Below are 20705 nucleotides of genomic sequence, written 5' to 3' on the forward strand. Positions count from 1 at the left end.
TTACAGTTGTGAACCATAGGCTGTTTTTTTCTGCTTTCGTCCTCTCTCCCTGCCTCACTTGCTTTTTGTGGCAGTCCTGGGGCCTGAGTGACCTGAGCAATGTAACTGAGATTCCAAGGATAGATTTCTCCTACTTGAACCAGAAGGCTATTTCTGGGTTTTCTGAGTAATTTACTGAGATAATAGTCTCATGGAATTTCCTGCCTGGTGTTGGCATTGAACCTTGATCTTCAGATCTCAGCCTCCTGAGTGGCTATGATTATGTGTAAGGTAGCAGTGCCCATTTTAATTTTTTTGCCAGTCCTGGACCTTGAACTCAGGGCCTGAGCACTGTCCTTGGGATTTCTCAAGACTAGAGCTCTACCACTTAAGCCACAGCACCACTTCTGGCTTTTTCTTGGTATGTGGTACTGAGGAATTGAACCAGGGTCTTTGTGCATGCTAAGCAAGCACTCCTACCACCAGGAAAAACTCCCAGCCCATTTTAATTTTTTATTCCTTTTGGTGTCTGATTATGACGCCAACGGGGTCCTAAACCATGTGTGTCTCCAGGATTATAGACATGTACAAACATAGACAGTTTCTGCGTACTTGTTTTACAGTAGTGTATGTGTGTGTGTGCATGTCCCAGTCCTATGGCTTGAAATCAGAGACTGAATGCTGTCCAAGCAGTTTTGTTCAAGGTTTACACTCTGTCACTTGAACCACAGCCCCACTTCAGGCTTTTTGGGGTGCTTAGCTGGAGATAAGAGTCTCACAGATTTTCATGCTCTGGGCTGGCAATGAACCTCCATCCCAATGTTTAAGCCTTCTGAGTAGTTAGAATTATAGGCATGAGCCATTGGTACCTGGTTTACAATAATTTATTGTTATAAAGTAAAATGAACAGAGTAAGGAGATTTTTCAGCATGTGGCCATTCCATAGAACCATTCAAGAAAACAGCAATTTCTCCCATGTTGAATCCACTCCACTCCGATTCCTTTGCTGAGAACACAGGACACAGGATCCCACAGTGCCCAGAAAGCCCCGCATCACATTCCTGCCACTAAAACTGGAAAGCAGAGGAACTTGTCCTCTCCTTTTTTTTTTTAAGTCACTAAGAAATGGCATGGGGTTACTACAGAATGTAGGATGTAGTAGTGTCCCAAAGAGGGCACTCATGTTCATTTCCAAGGTCCCCCAAGTATACAGCACAATCTAGTGAAGTACACAAACCCCATAGTATCTAAACTCACTTGGAAAGGGATATTTCTCCGTGACTACCCAGTTGCCACTGGGTGCCAGGCTGTAGAATTGGCATTTCTCACACCAAATACAGGAGTAGGTACAGATCTGGACCTTATGGGATGGCTTTATGTCCCTCAGAATCTGCACCAAGCTCTGGCAGACCTGGGCAAATCTCTCCTTGTTGACTTTGGGTTGACATAAACATCGGTGGCGATAGCTCTCCAGAGGAGCGGGATACAGCCCTCCACTTAAGTGGCTCAGCCTGGCTGTGTGGCTCAGCAGATTCTGCAGGGTGGCCAAGGACATAGGGTTTCCATAGAAACTGAACAACTTGAGATGGGAGCACTGGCTCAAGGTGGGCAGGATGGCAGAGAGCTGGGCTTCAGTGATCTCACAGTGCTCTAAGACCAGGGTCTCCAGGGTGTCGGTTACTTTCTCCAGCAGAGCTCGAAGGGGCTCTGGACTGAAGTGACCCATGAACAAATTCCTGAGATACAGGTGCTTGAGCTGACTGGTGCAGGGACACTGGGACAGATGCCTCAAGTCTGCTTCCTTTAGTGCACAACAACTCAAAGACAGAGTCGTCAAGGGCTTCAGGATCCTAAGAGAGAGCAGAGAGACTGGGTGAATGGTGCTGAGCAGAGCAGACTCAGGTAGGACATGGTCCTCAGAGGCGGTCCTGATGCACCGATGGAGTCCACCCACAGAGAATGCCGACTGAGACCTGTCACTCCACCACCCCAGGCTGAGGCCTGTCAGTGCCCCCTAGCCTGGCTCATGACCCACTCCCATGCAGCCCCCCTCCTCACATCTGGATTCCTGCCCGCAGGGCCCATCACCCCTGTATCTCAGCATTTCAGCAAATCATCCTTTCCTTGCTTTCGGGTCCTATTACCTTTCCAGTTCCCATCCTATGAGCTTATACTTGCTTCTTACAGAGTAACTAACAGCCACTCACCCCTACATAGACCACAGTGGGTTTTCTCCCTATAGCACACTCCCAGCATGCATCCTGCTTTCTCACGTGATTGAGAAATCAGGTGAAAAATGACATTAACATGGAGAATGCACTTCTTCCTGCGTCTCTGTCACCTCACCATTATGCTCACCACACAGACGTGAAGCCTGCTCCTATCCACCGAATCCAAGGCTGGTGCTGCGCCCCAGGCTCACCTCAAGACCTTGTGCAGCTTCCCATAGACAAAGAACTGATGCATATATATCTGCTGGAGGCTTTTCTGCTGCAGCAGTTGCATGAAGAAGGAATTCAGCCCAGAATTCCAATACTCCGCATTCATCTTGGAGAGGGAAAGGATGCGAAGGTTCTTCATCCGGCCCAGGTAAGCAATCGTGTTTTCCACTGTTCTTTGATTCCACAAGTCATCCACAACCAGCTCCAGGATGGAGTCCAGATGAAGCACGCGCAGAATGCTTTGTATTTTAGAGGTGGAGCCTAACAGAATCTTCATCTTCCTAGAGCATAGCTGAACCTGGCCCTTTCTTGCCTCGGCCCACTGGAGCAGGTGGGCTAGAGCATTGTCCTGAGGGCCATCATCGATGACAACATCTATGACTACGCTGAAGGGCGGCTCCTCTGTCATCTCTGCACAGTGATTCACTGCGGAGCAGACTCGAGACATGGCTATGTAGCCCAAGGTCCAGATGTTTGGGGACATATCCCGTAGATCTATCACCCGCAGTTTGCATCTATTAGGGGACACAGGGCAGACTCAGAACAGACATGGCACGAGCTCCACTCAGGGCTTTTTTATTCCATCTAGCTCACCTAGCATCCCACATTTCTTTTACTTCTTTGGGTTTCTTTTTATCGTGTACTAGTAATGGGGCCTGAAGGCAGGGCCTGCACACTGTCTCTTAGGTTATTCTAATCAAGACTAGCTGCTCTACCACTTGAACCACACCTCCACTCTGGGTTTTTAGCCAACTGGAGATAAGAACATTGAGCACTTTCCTGCCAGAATGGCTTTGAACAGAGAGTCTCAGTATCCCAGCCCTTTAAGTAGTTAGGAGTACAGGACTGAGCTACTTGGTATCCTGCAGCTTTTTCAAGCCTTTTCCCACTCGCATCGCCTTTGGGGTGAGGTAGGTGGGGATCCACAGCCATGCCTGCAGCCATCCCCAGCAACCCTCCACACATCCAAAACCCTCTTCCACAAGAGCTCAGCAGAGAGCCCTGTGATCCCCCAGCCCCTCACGACTTTCATGCATCTACCCCACTCTTCCTGACTCTGGTGTGTCCCATCCTGGACTCCAGGATCCTCCCTTGCCGGCAACCTGGGTTTCCCTTACCTGGGCCACACTTCCTGCTCCAGCAGCATGTCAAGTGTCTCCAGGATGACTTGCAAGGTGGCCAGGTCTGCTCTGCTCATCAGGGCCCCCAGGGGGAGGCAGGGAAAGGGCCAGGCCGGCACCATGGCCTTCAGCACCTCCATGTGTCTCTTGACAACAACCTCTATGAACAGTGTGGAGAAGAGATTCCAGGGAAGGAACTCCAGAGCAGAAATGGCCAAGGCCTGGTCCTTCAGCAGGCTCTCCACTGCCAGCTGCCGCAGTGTGGGTGGGCACATGATGGTCAATGGGGTGAACCTGCAGGAGAAAGATCCTGGGGTAGCGGCCAGCAATACAAATCTGTACGGGCACAAGCTGAGAAGCCCCTTTTTGGAGAGAACTCATCTCAAAGTCACCATCACCACTACAGCCACGATTGTGCGGGTGTGTGGATGTCTCCTGGGACATGAACTTGGGGGCTGGGCACTGTTATTGACCTAAAGCAAAAGTTTAGCTCAAGTCTTCAAGGCTAGCTAGTCCTTTGCCAGAGTCACAGCTCCATTTTTCATGTTGAGCCTGGGCTAACTTCCAACCCTGACCCTCAGATCTCATCCTTCTGAGTAGCTAGGGTAACAGGAGTTAGCCACAGGCACTGGGCACAGCCTAGGCTTTTGCCTTAAGCCCTGCCAGCACTCTCAGCCCTACAACAAAGGCCACAGGAGAGTCATGCGCCCAGCCTTTCTGCTCTTCTCTTCCTCAGACACCTCCACGTGGACTGCTGAAGACCGCAGGCAATAGGAGCCACAGCGTTCCGTGTCTATGCTTTTGCTGAGCAGCAGCCAGGCCAGGCACCGTGTGGGGTGTCCTGTGCACAGCACCACCTCTGACATGGAGCCTCACTGAAGGACTGAGAGGGAGGCTCCCAGGCAGCCCTTCCACTCGGGAGCCCTTGCCACTGCCAGAGGAGCAGGGGGAGCAGACAGAGCAGGACAAGGCTCCATCCTCCTTTAAGGAACTGCTCTGCATGGAGGTGGAGCTTGTGTGGAGGTTTGCCCAGCCTTCAGGAGGCCCTGGGTTACATCTCAGGGTCACCTCCAAGAAAGAGAATCTGAGCACACCTGCAATCCTATCTACTCTGGAGGCTGAGATCAAGGTTCAAAGCCAGTCCTGGCACAAAAGGACCTGAAACTCTTAACTCTTATCTCCAATTAACCTCTAGAAAATGGGAAGTGGGGCTTGGCTCAAGGGTAGGGTGGTAGCCTTGAGCTGAAGAGCTCTGGGAGAGCACCCAGTCTAAGTTCAAGCCCCATAACCCGAGAGTAGGGGGGAAGGAGGGAGAGAGAGAGGGGGAGGGGAGAGGGAGGGAGAGAGAGAGAGAGAGGAATCTGCAAAATCCAAAGAACTCCTCCCATACCCACTCCCCTAACCTGTGAAATAAAAATACTATGGTGGGGGCGGGGGGGAGAGATGGGAACACACACAGGCACTTGAGTATGAGGCTCGAACTCAGTGTCTCTTGTTTAGTTAATTCTTCTACTCAAGGTTGGCAGTCTATCACTTGAGCCACACATCCAGGTCTCAGATTTTGCTGATTAAGTGGAATATTTCTCTGACTGGGCTGGCTCTGAACCACAATGATCAGATTGGAGCCCTTGAGTAAGGATTACAGATATAAGCCACTGGTATCTGGCTGATTTTACTGATTCCTTTTGAGAGAGAGAGAGAGAAAGAGAGAGTATGTATACACACACTGTACTGAGGATCAACCTTAAGGCTTGGGTGCTGTCCCTGAGATCTTTTTTTTGTGTTGATCATGAGGCTTGAGCTCTTGTCTCTGAGCTCTTCAGCTCAATGTTACCACCCTACTCCTGGAGCCACTTTGCCACTTCTGGCTTTCTGGTGGTTAACTGGAGATAAGAGTCTCACAGACTTTAGTGCCTTGGCTGCCTTTAAACCTTGGTCCTTAGATCTCAGCCTCATGAGTAATTAGGATTACAGGCATGAGCTACTGTGCCCAGCCCTGAGATTTTATTCTCAAGGCTAGTACTCTACCACCTGAGGCACAGCTCCACTTAAGCTTACTTTTTGCCAGTCCTGGAGCTTAAACTCAGGGTCTGGGTACTGTCCCTGAGCTTCTTTTGCTTGAGTAGCTCTACCACTTGAGCCACAGCACCCCTTCTGCCTTTTTCTGTTTATGTGGTACTGAGGAATTGAACCAGGACTTTCCACCATGTTAGGCAATGCCAAGGCACATCTCCATTTTAGTCCATTTATTTTTGAGATAAAAGGTGAAGAATGTTTCTGCCCAGACTAGCCTCTAACTGATTCTTCCAGTCTCAGCGTCTCAAGTTTCTAGGGTTACAAATATGAGCCGCTGGCATCTGGCTTTGAACTAAGTATATAACTTGTCAAAATTTAGTATTGGCCTACTGGTTCACACCGGAAATCTTTTACTCCAGAGTAGAGACTGACAGAATTGAATTCTCCAATCAGTTACCAATCAACTGAGGTTGGGGTTCGTTTTGCTAATTCCGTATTAAAAGGCCTGGTTAAGTGGGCTGAAGGTTCATGCCTGTAATCCTAATTACTCAAGAGTGGGATCTGAGGATCAAAGCTTCATAGCCAGCGTGGGCAGAAAGTCTGTGAGACTCTCATCTTCAATAAATCACCAGAAAACTGGAAGTGGTGCAGTGGCTCAAAGTGGTAGAGCATAAGTTTTGAGCAAAAAGAGCTCAAGGGTAAAAATAGTGTCCAGGTTTTGATTTAAGAATCAAGCATCATGACTAATTAAAAAAAGAAGAGCCGGGCGAGGTGGCTCATGCCTGTAATCCTAGCCACTCAGGCTGAGATCTGTGGATCATGGTTCACAGCCTACCCGGGCACTAAAGGGTACTAAAGAACATGAGACTCTTATCTCCAATTAATCACTAGAAAACAGGAAGTGGGGCTGTGGTTCAAGGGGTAGCCTTGAGCTGAAGTGCTCAGGGACAGTGCCCAGGCCCAGAGTTCAAGCCCCATAACCAACAAAAAAAAGGAAAAGGAAAAAGAAAAATTTAAAAATTAAGCCAGAGCTGGGTGTCAGAGGCTCATGTCTATAATCCTAGCTAAACAGGAGGATGAGATCTGAGAATCACAGTTCAAAGCCAACCTGGACACAAGAGTGCATGAGACTCTAATTTCCAATTAACTTCCAGAACTGGAAGTGGAACTGTGGCTCTAAGCGGTAGAAGGCTAACCTTGAGCTGAAGAGCTCAGGGATAGTGCCCAGGCCAAGAGTTCAAGCCCCAACACCAACCAAAACAATAAAAAAAATTATGCCTGGTGCAGGTGGCTCACACTATAGTCCTAGTTATACACAAGAGGCTGAGATCTGAGGATTATGGTTTGAAGCCAGCACAGGCAGGTAAGTCTGAGTCTTACCGCCAATAAAGTACTCAGAAAACAAAAACAAAAACAGCAGTGGTGCACTTTTGGGCTCAAGTGGTAGCGTACTAGCCTTTAGTACAAAGAGGCTCAGGGACACCACTCAAGCCCTGACTTTAGGCCCTTAAGTGAGAAGGGAAAAAAAAGCTCAGGACAGTTCCCAGGCTCTGAGTTCAAGCCCCCCCCCCAAAAGCTAATAAAAAAAAACCTTGAAAACCAGAAAACAACTACAAAACTGCTTCAATTCAGATAAATGATCTTTTTTTTTTTTGGCCAGTCCTGGGGCTTGAACTCAGGGCCTGGGCATTGTCCTTAGCCTTTCTCAAAGCTAGCACTTACACCACCTGAGTCATAGTGCCACTTGCAGATTTTTCTGTGTATTTGACACTGAGGAACGGAACCTAGGACTTCATGCATGGGTGGCAAGCACTTCACCACTAAGCCACATTCCTAGCCCCTTTTGGCTCTTTTTATATTTATTAAAAATAGAATGAGGGCTGGGAGTGTGGCTAGTGATAAAGTGCTTATCTACTATTCATAAAGCCCTGGGTTTGATTGCTTGGTACAACATACACCAAAAAAGTAGGAAGTGGTGCTGTGATTCAAGTAGCAGAGCACTAGCCTTGTGAAAGCTCAAGGACAGTGTCCAGTCCCCAAGTTCACGCCTAAGAATTACGAAATAAATTTAAAAATAAAACATTTAAAAACAAAGTACAGCCTTATATTTGAGCAAAGGAAAGTAAGACATAGTGCCTAGGCCTTGAGTTTAAGATCTAGGCTAGAAAAAAAATGTGTTTCCTAAGTTTAAAATGACAGTAATCAGCCAGCCAGGCACCAGTGACTCATGCCTGTAATCCTAGAGACTCTGGAGGGTGAAATTTGAGGATCACCACTTGAAGCCAGCCTGCACAGAAAACTCTGTGAGACTCTTGTTTCTAACATACTACTCAAAAAAGCTGCAAGTGGAGGCCAGGATTTTGACCTAGTGGTAGAGTGCGTGCCTAGCATGCACAAAGAACCGGGTTCCATTCCTCAGTACCACATACATAGAAAAAGCTGGAAGTGGTGCTGTGGCTCAAGTGGTAGAGCGCTAGCCTTGAGAAAGTCCAAGGACAGCGCTCAGGCCCTGAGCTCAAGCCCAGGACTGGCAAAAAAAAAAAAAGGAGCTCCACACTGAACAATGTTTCCAAATACAAACTTTTTTCCTTTTTTCCTCCCTCTCGTTCTCAATCTCTTCAGAACATTAGTGAAAACTTGATGCCCCACCTCTCCACACTGCCCGCCATCCTGGTGGCTTCCAGCCCCTCTTGTACTCAACAGGTTGTGGAAAAGAAAGATGACTGTCTTCACTTTGGGGAAAGACAAGATGTCTGAGTAGGTTAAGGAATGAATGCAGTGATTCTGAGGTTGACATCAGCCTCAACGCATCTAGTGTGGTGAGCTGGCACACAGGGCTCCAGCAAGTTGTGCAAGGCCACCCAGAGCCTAGGGTGAAGCAGCCTGGCCCAAAGTGGGTCAGCGGACTCCACTGTAACTGCACGTACAGCCCCTCAGTCCACAGGTCCAAGGCTTCCTGTAGTCTTGGCTCAGCAGGAAGGCATCCATGGGTCTGGATTGGTACAGGACTAGTTTTCTATGAATGTTTCATGGGTGTTAGGTCTGTGTGGAGAAATGGACATTTCCTTGTTCTCTTGCCATGCATCCTAGAAGTCTAAAATATCTGTTTGTATGTCTCAGAACTAGTTTTCTTCTCCCCACCCCGGCTTTTTTGCCAGTCATGGGGCTTGAACTCAGAGCCTGGGCATTGTCCTTGGGCTTTCTCAAAATTAGAAAACTAGAGCTCTACCACTTGAGCCACAGCACCACTTCTGGCTTTTTTCTATGTATGTGGTACTGGGGAATTGAACCCAGTGCTTTATGCATGCTAGGTAAGCACTCTAGCACTAGGCTGTGCTCCCAGCTCTCAGCCTCCATCTTCAGCTCTTCCCCTGGCTTTGCTCCTGGCCTCCTAGCATCCCTTCCCTTTCCCTTTCTTTCCTCCCCTTTCTCTCTGGGCCTGGGCGCTATCCCTGAGCTCTTCAGCTCAAGGTTACCACCCCACCCTTGAGCCAAGCCCTACTTCTCATTCTCTAGAGGTTATTTGGGGATTAGAGTCTCAGGTCCTTGTGTGCCTGGGCTGGCTTTGAACTTTGATACTCAGATCTCAGCCTCCTGATTAGCGAGGATTACAGGTGTAGGTCACTATGCCTGGCTTGCTTTCAACTCTTTAGTTTATAACTTTTTTCCCCACCAGTGCTGGGGTTTGAACTCAGGGCCTGAGTATTGCCTTTGAACTTCTTCTGCTCAAGGCTAGTGCTCTGCCACTTGAGCCATAGCACCACTGCCGGCTTTTTCTGTTTATGTGGTCTGAGGAATGGAACCCAGGAACCACTAAGTCACATTCCCAGCACTGTAATTTACAGTTCTATCTTTTTCTGTAGTGCAGTTTCTAGCCTCTATTCTTCCATCTGAACCTCCAGGAAATTAACTTCAGTTGGGAACCACAATAGTGTGTGTGTGTGTGTGTGTGTGTGTGTGTGTGTGTGTGTGTGTGTGTGTGTGTGTGTGTGTGTGTGTGTGTGTGTGTGTGTGTGTGCTGGTTCTGGGGTTTGAACTCAGTTTGAACTCAGGATTATGATAACCCTGTCCCAAAGGTGTTTTGTTTTGTTTTGTTTTGTCATCTAGTATTTATCCACTTGTTTGCGAAAGGCAGGGTCAAATTCAAGTCTGGGTGAAGGGCATTCTGCTGATGCAGCTGGGGCCAGAGATACTGCTAACACTGTGCATCTAGAATTACAGGTGTTGAGCTACCGATGTTTAGCTACAATGTCTTATTTGTTACTTGAGATATCAGTCTGGCTACAGTTTTGTCAGACCTGACTTGGAACCAAGCTCTTCCAGCTCTCTGCTTCCCGAGTAGATTGGATCCCAGGCCTGGCCAACATTCCAGGCTACCTCTCTGTATCTCTGATCTGCTACTCCACTCACTGAGGAGGAGGTTGAAGAGCTGCTTCATCTTCCATTCAAGATCTGTGCTTGGGGAGGCTCAAAAATGGAGGGACAAAGGGTGACCAAATGCAGCAGTGGTGCTCACTGGACACTGTTGAAAATCAACTGTACAACCTATGGGTGGGAACAAGAGGGAAAATCTGGGAGAGCAGGGGAAGGAGCGACATTGTCCATAAAGAAATGTGCTTGTAGCTGGGTGCCAATCGCTCACATCTGTAATCCTAGCTATTCAAGAGGCTGAGATCTGAGGATAGTGGTTCAAAGCCAACCCAGCAAGAAAGTCCATGAAACACTTTTTTTGTGTGTGGGTCATGGGGCTTGAACTCAGCCTGGGAGCTGTCCCTGAGCTCTTCAGCTCAAGGCAATCACCCTACCCTAGAGCTAAGCCCCACTTCCCATTTTCTAGAGGTTAATTAGAGATAAGAGTCTCAGGTCCTTTTGTGCCAGCTGGCTTTCAAATTGATCCTCAGACCTCAGCCACCAGAGTAGCTAGGATTAAAGGCAGAGACGCTTTATTGATGTTGTTATTGATTGTGGGGCTTGAGCTCTGAGTCTGGGAGTTGTTCCTGGGCTCTTCAGTTCAAGGTTAGCTCTACCACTTGAGCTACATCCCACTTCTGGTTTTCTATTGAACTTCAGACTCATATCCAATTAACCTCAAGAAAATTGGAAGTGACACTGGCTCAAAGTGGAGGTGTGTTAGAGCACTACCCTTGAGCTAAAGAAAGAGCTCAGGGACAGCACTGAGGCCCACAATTTCAGCCCCAGAACGGACCCAAACCCCTCCCCCCACAAAAAAAGCTAGGTGCCCATGGCTCAAGACTGTAATCCTAGCTACTTTGGAGGCTGAGATCTAAGGATCGAGGTTCAAAGCCAGTGGGGCAATAAAAAAAAGCCCATGAGGGCCGGAAGTTTGGCCTAGTGGTGGAGCACTTGCTTAGCATGCATGAAGACGTGGGTGTAATTTCTTGGTACCATATACATAGAAAAAGCTAGAAGTAGTGCTATGGCTTAAGTGGTAGAGCTCTAGCCTTGAGAAAGCCCAAGGACAGTGCTCAGGCCGTGAGTTCAAGCCCCAGGACTGGCAAAAAAAAAAAATCCATCTCCAATTAACCACCAGAAAGCAGGAAGTGGTGCTGGCTCAAGGGGTAGTCTCGAGCTAAAGAGCTCAGGTACAACACTTAGGCCCAGAGTTCAAGTCCCATGACTGGCAAAAAAGAAAGAAATGCAGTTGTAAGGATCGTGAAGGTACATCTCCACATAGTTGTTCAGGCGGAATGGTTTATTAGGAAATCCAAACTTGCAGGCCTGGCTAGAGATGGAGGAGTACTGGTAGAGATGGAGGGGGGGAATTAATGATAGGGATTGATTATATAAGGAAAGAGTGGGGAGGAGATGTGGCCACAGCAAAGGATGGAAAGGAGGTGCCGCCACAGTGAAAAGCTCAGAGCCAGGGGAACCTCCTACTCCCTCCCGGCACACGACTTACTTACGTCACAGGGAACGGCCTGGAAGCAGTTTCTGGCTGCAGATTCTCCTCCCCTGGTTTTTTTTTTTCTGAATAAACCTTTGCTTGTGTTGAGCTATTTCTTTATACTCCAAGCCTTCTGAATCTAACACTTCAAACAAGTAAACAAACAGTTGAGATTTAGCATCACAATTCAAAGTCAGACATCATCATAACTGCCTGTTGCTGAATTACTTTCACCTGCTCACGACAGACTTTTCTCTAATTACACAATAAAAAAGCCTGCAATGGAGATGTAGTATAAGTGTTACTGCATCAATGAAAAAAAAGCTAAGTAAGCCCAGGCCCTGAGTTCAAACCCATATATTGGTACACACACACACACACACACACTCACACACAAAGAATACTTCCCTTTAAGCCATGCCCACCTAAAAACAAGATATAGAGTACTCTTTGGTAATAGAGGGCCATACTAGACTGAATTGGGTGTCTCAGATTTATTTGTTGAGTATTTCCTTTGCTATTTCAGTCATGCATTATCCCCTTTTAAAACATTTCTTTTTTTTTTTCTTTTTTTGAGGGGCGTCATGGAGCTTGAACCCTAGGCCTGGGCACTGTCCTATCCCTTGAGCCTCAGCCCCACTTCCCATTTTCTAGTGATTAATTGGAGATAAGAGTCATGTTCTTTAGTGTCCAGGCTGGCTTTGAACCTTGATCCTTGGATCTTAGCCACCTGAGTAGCTAGGATTACAGGCGTGAGCCATGGCACTTGGACCCTCTTTAAACATTTCTTACATGTGTGTGTGTGAGAGAGAATAATACTTGGGCTTAAACTCATGCCCTGGATGCTTTCAGCTTTTTCTCTGAAGACTGGTTCCCTATCAGTTCAGCCACATGTCTACTTGTAGATTTTGGGGGTTCATTGGAGATAAGCGTCTCATGGACTTTCCTACCAGGGCTGGTTTCAAAGCTGGATCCTCGGAGCAACAAAAATAACAGTTGTGGATGGGAGTTTGGTCTAGTGGTGCTTGCCTAGCATGCACAAAGACCCAGTTTCAGTTCCTCGGTACCAGCCTGAAGTGGTACTATGGCTTATATGGTAGAGTGCTAGCCTTGAGGAAGGTCCAAAGACAGTGGTCAGGTCTGAGTTCAAGCCCCACAACAACAACAAAAAAAGAAAAAGAAAAAAGAAAGAAAGAAACCAGCAAAAACTAGAAATAGCACTGTGGCTCAAGTGATAGAATGCTAGCTTTGAGTTCAGTAATAGCACCCAGGCCTCAAGCCTAGCCAAAAAAGTAAATAAATAAAACAATAAAGGATGCCTAACTTATTATGTGATACTGAGGAATCAAATCCAGGTCTTCATGCATGCTAAGCAAGCACTTTACCACCAGGCCGAAGTCCCAGCCTTCCTACTTTATTTTATTTATTTTTTCTTATTTTTGCCAGTCCTGGGGCTTGAACACAGGGCCTTGGCACTGCCCCTGAACTTCATTTACTCAAGGTTAACAGAATTCTACTTCTTGAGCCACAGTGCCACTTCTGGTTTTTTCTTAACGTAGGACTGGCAAAAAAGCAAAAGAAACTTGGACATGGAGTCTGGGGTAGAATCACTTGAGTCCAGGAGTTCTAGGCTTAGGCAACAGAGAGAACCTACTCTCAAGGAACAAATAAACTGGGACTAAGAATTAGGCTAGTGGTAGAGTGCATGAAGCCTTAGATTCGATTCCTCAGTACCACTTAAACAGAAAAAGCTGAAAGAAAGTTCTTTTTCTTTCTTTTTGCCACTCCTGGAGGCTGAACTCAGGGCATGAACACTATCCTTGGGCTTTCCTCAAAGCTACTGCTCTACTAGTTCTGGGACCAGCAGAGCAAAATAAAACCCCATCGATGGGCAGGAGATCTAGGAATGGGGCCCTGGAGTTTTACTACTTGTCTAAACTTTTCATTCATGCAATTACATCCAGAGAATGCTGAAAAGCCAGGATTAACTGGGTGGAGCTTCAGACATCTGATCAGTGCTGCTTTCTGATTGAACTCTAGGATATGAAAGGGGAGGGGTGAGCAGAAAGGGGAACAGAGGACAGGGTCTAAATCCTGGAGTTGAGTCTGTTGCCTGGCCTGCTGGGATTTAGAGAACTTGTCTGCCTGATCTAGCTCTGGTAAGTCCCTAATTTCTTCAACAGATCCTAATCCTACCTCAGCTAGAAGTACAAGTAGTTCAGAATACAACAGAGAACTTACCTCTTTAGATGAAGATACTTTTTTGTTGTTGTTGTTTTTGCTGGTCCTGGTGCTTGAACTCTGGGCCTGGGTACTGTCCCTGAGCTTCTTGATGCTCAGGGTTAGTGTTCTACTACTTGAGCCACAGCACCAATGTCAGCTTTTTCTAGGTAGTTTTTTTCTTTTTTTTTTTTTTAGATAAGAGTCTCACAGACTTTCTTGGCCAGGTTGGATTCAAACTGTGATCCTTAGATAATCAGCATCCTGAGTCACTAAGATTACAGACATAAGCTACAGGTACCTGGCTAACACATTGGTTTTTAACTCTAAATGCAACTTTGCCCTCATCCCAATTGTTATGGTTTGTGTTCAGATTTCTCTCAATTTAAACTTTAATTTTTTTTCCTTTTTGCCAGTCCTGAGGTTTGCAGGCTAGGTCCAGGAGTTGTCCATTAGCTTCTTTTGCTCAAGGCTAGCATTCTATCACTTGATCCACATCACTACATCCAGCTTTTTCTGTGACTTAATTGAAGATAAAAGAGATAGCCTTTCCTGTCTGGGATTGAACCACAACACTCAGATCTCATAGCCAGAATCTGGCATAGCCAGAATTAATTATAGGCATTAGTCAATGCCATCCCACTTTATATTAAATTCAGTATTTATGAAAATACTTAAAATAAAATAAAACTTATTATTTGATTGAAAAATTGTTTATACCTAAAACTGTTTGTTCTTTTTCCTTTCTGTGCTGATTCTGGAGTTACAGCTCCACTTCCATAGAGATTAGTCACAAGAACTTTCCGGCCAGAGCTGGCTTCAAACCTCAGTCCTAGACCTCAAGCCTCCTGATTAGCTAAGATTACAGATCTGAACAAGATGTGTCCAGATTTTTATATTCTGGCACTCCTGGGTCTTGAACTAAGGGCCAGGGTATTGTCCCTGAACTTCTTTTGCTGAAGGCTAGCACGATACCACAGCACCACTTCTGGCTTTCTCTGTTTATGTGGTACTGGGGAACTGAAGCCAAGGCTTCATGCATGCTAGGAAAGAATGCTACCACTAAGCCACATCCAGCCCTAGTTTTTTTTTTTTTATTTATTTATTTTGGGGGGTCCCGGGGCTTGAAATCTGGGCCTGGGCCTGTCCCTGAGCTCTTCAGCTCAAGGCTACCACTCTACCCCTGGGCCTGGGTATTGTTCTTGAGCTCCTCTGCTCAAGGCTATCCCCTGCCTTGAAGACATTGTCCAAATTCCCATTTTCTAGTGGCTAATTGGAGAGACCAGTCTCAAGGATTTTAGCCAGCCCCAAAGACCCCTGGCTGGCTCTGAACCGTGATCCTCAGTTCTTAGCCCCCTGAGTAGCTAGGATTACAGGCAAGAGCCATCTCCCTTGGCTCTGATTTGTGTATTTGTGTGTGTGTGTGTGTGTGTGTGTGTGTGTGTGTGTGTGTGTGTGTCCCCGTGTGTGTCCCCATCCTGTGGTTTGAACTTAGCCTGTGCACTGTCCCTGAGCTCTTCAGCTCAAGGCTACCACCCTACTCTTGAGCCAAGCCACACTTCCCATATTCTACAGGCCAACTGGAGATAAGAGTCTCAGTTTCGTCAGTGCCTGAACTGGCTTTCTACCTTGATCCCCAGATCTCAGCCTCCTGAGTAGCTAGGATTACAAGCATGAACCACCCCACCTGGCTGGGCTATTCTTTAATAGCTTCAATTGAACCTTAGGCGCTGAACTTGGACCACAAGTTTTCTTAATTTTAGGCCTTGCTTTAGGCTTGGTGTTTTCTCCCTGCCGAGCCACACTCTCAGAACATTTGCTTTGTTATCTTTAGCAAGGAACGGTGAGTCTCTTCTTTTGGTTAGAGTCCAACATGGGTTTGATAGCTGTCTCTGCCTGAATTAAAGGTTAGAACTGCCTCACCAGGATGGTTGAACTACCCTTGAACTTGATTTCTTCATATCTCTGATCTGGAATATCTGTGATCAAAAGTCTGACATATCTAAACAGGTCTCTGTTTCTACAAGGGAAATACTTAGTTTTATTCCTGGGGATACTTTGAAAAGTTGGTGATGTAATATTTTGTGTGTGTGTGTGTGATGATACTGGGGCTTGAACTTGAGCTTTCCCTACTTTCTCAAGTTTTTTCACTTATGGCTATATGGCTAATACTACACCACTTGAGCCACTACTTTTGTTCTTGTTGTTGTTGTTGTTGTCATCAGTCTTAGGGCTTGAATTCAGGGCCTGGTCACTGTACCTAAGCTTTTATGCTCCTGGCTACTATTTTGAGAAGCAAAGCCACTTCTATTTTGGTGGGTGATCAAAGAGTTTCACAGACTTTATTGCCCAGGCTGACTGGAAACTGTGACCCTCAGTTCTCAGCCTCCTGAGCAGCTAGGATCACAGAGCAAAGCTTCACTACTTAGAGTTAAAATAGGTTTTGCTTCAAAAATCTCCCACTCAAGCATTCCCCTGCCTTACATGTCTTGTCTCTGGATAGAGTGGAATTATAGACATTCACAGTACATAGCACTCCTCTTTCCCTTTAACTGCTGGGTAGCATTTGGGCTGGGGAGTAGATGCCACTTGAAATCACACTGCTGCAGGCTGCTGGAGGAGGATCTCCACTTCTATGCCAGCATGGACACAGACACTGCAAAATCAACAACAAAGCCTGGCACCAGTCGCTCATGTCTGTAATCCCAGCTACTCAGGAGGCACAGATCTAAGGATCAGGGTTCAAAGACAGCCCAGGAGGTAAAGTCTATGAGAGAAGGAAAGTCAGTGAGACTCTTATTTCCAATTAACCAGCCAAAATCCAGGTGTGAAGTTGTGGCTCAAGTGGTAGAGAACCAGCCTTGAGCAAAAAGCCAATCTGTTATCAGGCATTGAGTTCAGCCCTCCCCTCCCCCATCCCCATCCCCAGCACAGGAAACAAAAAGACATGGAGGTGTACTGAGTGGTAGAGCAGGAGATTCCTTTCCAGTAGTGCAGACAGGCAGATTAACATTCTATACTATTCAAGGTCACTGGGAGGTGTGTGTGTGTGTACATGCACACACTCCTGTGGGCTGATCTGTCTCTTCCCTCAGCTCCCTGGCAGTGGGTGGCTCTTCCTGGGTGGAAGAGCAGCCCTGTGAGTCTCCCTCTTGGAAGTCAGCCTTGGGTGAAGTTCCATCTCAGGTCCTGCTTTCTTTCCACAGGCTGCACCACACTGGTAGCTTTGCTTAGTAAAGGGATTGGAAATGAAACCGGATTGCACTTGAGCCCTGGTGTCTCTCCTCCACCCATCCCAGCAAGGCCATCTAAGAGAGAGACATGGAAGGAGGTACGTGGCATTTCTGTGGCTGTGCTTTTTAGAGCACTTAAGTGGTGGTCAAGCAAAACCTTGGGGTGAGGGTTCAGGCTCTTCAATTCTCAGAGGAGGAAACGGATAGGAAAATGGAGAACTTATGCCCAAGTGAGTGCTGACCAGATGACTGTCCCAGTGCCCACTGTGTCAGAGCTGTGCTTGGCGGCATCAGGTCCTGAGTGGACATGGAGTAAACTGAGGCCTCCTCTACACGGCCACAGCAATGGCTGGGACCTCAGCGTGGTCTCTGGGTCCCTGTGAGCCATGACTGAAGCAGAGCCTCTTCCTGGATGCTGTTGCATGTTCTTCTCCCTGCAGGTCCGTCAAGATGACAGCTACCCTACCCAGCCTCCTGCAGCTGGCTGCTCATAGGCTGCTGGAGAACCAGGCCTTGGCCAGCTCTGCTCTGGAGGACCTGCCCAGAAATCTCTTCCCTCTGCTGTTCTAGGAGGCCTTCAAGAAGAAATGCACGAGGGTGCTGAAGGCCATGGTGCAGGCCTGGCCCTTCCCCTACCTCCCTCTTGGGGCCCTGATGAACAGACAGGAAGACCAGGAGCTTCTAAAAATCGCCCTGGAGGGGCTCGATGTGCTGCTTGCTCAGGAGGATAGGCCCAGGTGAGAGGAGGCCAGCCAGAGAACTGGAAGTGAGAGCTGGGGAGCCCAGCAAAGACTGAGTTGAGAGCTAGGAGAATGGAGAGACAAGCATCAGGCGATGCTGGCAGATTGGAGAGGCCTGGGCCTTTGCCTGGCTCTGTGTGGAAAAGATCTTCTGAGAGTGGAGCACAGTCATGGAAGCAGGGATGGCTGAAGCTGTTGAAGCAGGAGTATCTGCCTCCTTCTCCAAGCTCTGCCCGTGGCACCAGGCTGCATTCATGTAGTGGTATGGAGAGAAAACAGACTACTGAAAAAGAAGGCTGGGTACATCCCACAGTATTTCCAGAGAAGAAAAGGCAGGAAGAAATTTGAAAAGAAGGGAGAATGGGAGAGAGTAATGGAAGAAATGATACTGATCAAGTTGCATTGTACTTATTAAATAATTTTTGTTGAACTGAAACCCCTTTGTACAACTACTTAAAGTTATATATGGAAAGCCCAGGAGTTTTGTCTGGTGGCAGAGGGCTCACCTAGCATGTAGGAAGCCCTGTGTTCCGTTTTCAGTACCACAGCCAGAAGTGGCCGGGCACAGTGACTCACACCTATAATCCTAGCTACTGAGGAGGCTGGGATCTGAGGATCACAGTTCAAAGCTAGCATGGGCACTAAAGAATGTCTTATCTCCAATTAATCACTAGAAAACTGGATGTGGCCTTGTGGCTGTAGGGCTTAGTAGGGTGGTAGCCTTGAGCTGAAGAACTCAGGGACAGCACCCAAGCCCAGAGTTCAAGCCCCACAAAGGACAGTTACTGAGTCTGTACCCATGAGCTCACACTCTCTACTATTCATCCCATAGGAGATGGCGACTGCAAACTTTGGAGTTGAAGAAAGAGCACTATAGTTTCTGGAAGGTAGGATCTGGAGCTGTCCCTGCTGACTGCTCACCTCCACCCTATAGAAGACAGATTCCATCTGTGATGGTCCATCTGAGGACCAAGGGACCTTTAATGGTGATAGCAGAGATTTCCTTGGATGGCTGCCTCATGGAATATCCTCAGAATTACTTGCCTGAGTGGGCTAGAGCAAGGTTAGGCAAGATAGAGCTGTGCTGTGACAGTCTGCAGATTTGGGAACCCTGTTACTGTGACAATAATAAACTGCAACTCCACAAGTTTATGGGCATGTTGGAGCTGAGGCATGTAAAGACGTTGGAAGTGAATTGTCCCTGGAGCCTCAACACACTGGCCCATTTTTCTCATTTTCTAGGCCAGATGACAAATCTGCAGAAATTCCTTCTCTCTCACATCTGTGGGCCTGAATTGTGAAGTAAAGAAAGAGTATCTCACCAGAATATTCGTAAGTCAGTTTGGCAACTTGAACTTTCTCCAAGAAGTCTACTTGAACAGAGTCACCATTCTCCAAGACCACCTACACCAGATAATCAGGTAAGGCAGGAGATAGGGTTCACTTCAGTGCAGAGCCAAGCCTTTCTGTCCAGGTGGGGCTGGGAATGTGGCTTAGTAGTAGAGTGCTTATCTAGCATGCATGAAGCTCTGGGTTCAATTCCTCAGTACCACATGAACTGAAAGCCAGAAGTGGCACTGTAGCTCAAGTGGCAGAGTGCTAGCCTTGAGCAAAAGAACCTAAGGGACAGTATCTAGGCCCTGAGTTCAAGCCCCAGGACTGGCAATAAAAAAGAAAGGTCATGACCCAGAGACTGAAACTGAGGTTCTTCCTCATCCTTCTCCAGTCTACCACCCATTTGGCAGAACTGACTTCTTGGTCTCTCCTTAGGTCTCTGAAGACCCCACTGAAGTCCCTGTCAATAACTGAGTGCCAGCTTACAGAAGCAGACTTCATGAGTCTATCTAGTTCCCCCGTTGTCCACCAGCTGAAATACCTGAGTCTGGGAGGTGTTAAACTAAGTACTTGTCATCCTACATTCCTCCAACGTCTTCTGAAGAGAATTACATCTACTGTACAGGAACTAGACTTGGAAAATTGTGATATTTCAGACTCCCTGCTCACTGCTATCCTGTCTTCCCTGAGCCAGTGCACCCAGCTCACCAAGTTCTGTTTCTATGGGAACCATATCTCCATGCCTGTTCTGAAGAGCCTGATGGAGCACACCACCCAAATGAGCAAGTTAAGTAAAGAGATGTACCCAATCCCTCTGGAAAGCTATGAAAAGAGCACAGGAACAATACATCCAAAGAGATTTTCCCGGCTTTCTGCTGAACTCATGGACACCCTCAAAGACATAAGACAACCCAAGAAGGTCTTATTTGGTGATAACTACTGTCATTTTTGTAAAATACTATCTATTTGTAACACGAGTCCCACGCCTGTCTAGACCACAGATAGTACATTCTCCTAGACACTCAAGTGCAAGCTAAGGCATCCTGAGTCAATGAAACACATGTAGGAACAGAAGGGTCTGAGCAATGCCCAATAGGAAGAAGAAGGTGATGGGGGGAGTAGGGGTTAAAGGCTAAAGGGGGATGATGGAACTTTCAGACATGTGTTTTAAAGTAAGAAATTCTAGATAGGATGTTTCTGGAGTTGTGTCTGACATGAGCTTCAACAATTTCTCTACCACCTTTTTTGCCCAGAATTGGACTAAAAGACATTCCACCAGGGTTACTGTGTTGTCTGTTTTCTGTGACTGAGGAAAACACCTGGGCTAAAGTGGTGATGGTCCCATACTTTATCACTTGGGCTCTGGTGAGGGTACCAGCTGGCAAGGGAAGAGTTCCTGTTTTCACTTCTTCCCTCCCAGTGCTCTAGGATGCTAACTCACGGCTTCCAGGGTCTCCTTAATTCTCTGTGGTTTTGGTGTGTGTGTACATGCATATGAGCACACTACTGAAACTTGAATCCCAGACCGGGTTTCCTTCTGATTTTTTGTCCCCCAGTTCTACCTCTTGAACTCAGGGCCTGGGCTTTCTTAAGGTTAGAGCTCTACCACATGAGCCACAGCACTACTTCCAGCTTTTTCTGTGTATGTGGTACTGAAGAATTGAACCCAGGGTTTTGCACATGCTAGGTAAGCACTCTACCACTAAGCCATGCTC

General features: G+C 47.2%; 1 protein-coding gene across 2 annotated transcripts; it reads right to left on the reverse strand.

The window, feature by feature from the left end:
- Positions 1–931: 931 nt before the first annotated feature.
- Positions 932–14229, reverse strand: LOC150062475 (PRAME family member 8-like). 2 transcript variants are annotated; one of them, XM_090333908.1, is made up of 5 exons: positions 13704–14229; positions 11482–11607; positions 3539–3835; positions 2402–2935; positions 932–1829 (listed from the first exon to the last, which is right to left on the reverse strand). In XM_090333908.1, exons 3-5 carry the CDS (start codon positions 3814–3816, stop codon positions 1199–1201), a joined length of 1443 nt encoding a protein of 480 aa, XP_090190034.1. In that variant the 5' UTR covers positions 3817–3835; positions 11482–11607; positions 13704–14229; the 3' UTR covers positions 932–1198. The 2 variants fall into 2 exon arrangements, with proteins under 2 accessions (XP_090190034.1, XP_090190035.1); XM_090333909.1 differs by lacking the exon at positions 13704–14229 and having other exon boundaries at positions 11482–11612.
- Positions 14230–20705: the final 6476 nt, after the last annotated feature.

This window comes from Megascapheus bottae, chromosome 6 (genome assembly GCF_031878675.1).
Source record: "Megascapheus bottae isolate mThoBot1 chromosome 6, mThoBot2.hap1, whole genome shotgun sequence".
Lineage (NCBI taxonomy): Eukaryota > Metazoa > Chordata > Mammalia > Rodentia > Geomyidae > Megascapheus > Megascapheus bottae.

Coding starts and splice junctions, on each gene's coding strand:
- LOC150062475 (XM_090333908.1), bottom strand. CDS start 3,816: ATGTGCCCACCCACACTGCGGCAGCTGGCAGTGGAGAGCCTGCTGAAG. Junction 2,936..3,538: donor GAGCAGGAAGTGTGGCCCAG/GTAAGGGAAACC, acceptor GTCCCCTAATAG/ATGCAAACTGCGGGTGATAG. Junction 1,830..2,401: donor AAGCTGCACAAGGTCTTGAG/GTGAGCCTGGGG, acceptor GCTCTCTCTTAG/GATCCTGAAGCCCTTGACGA.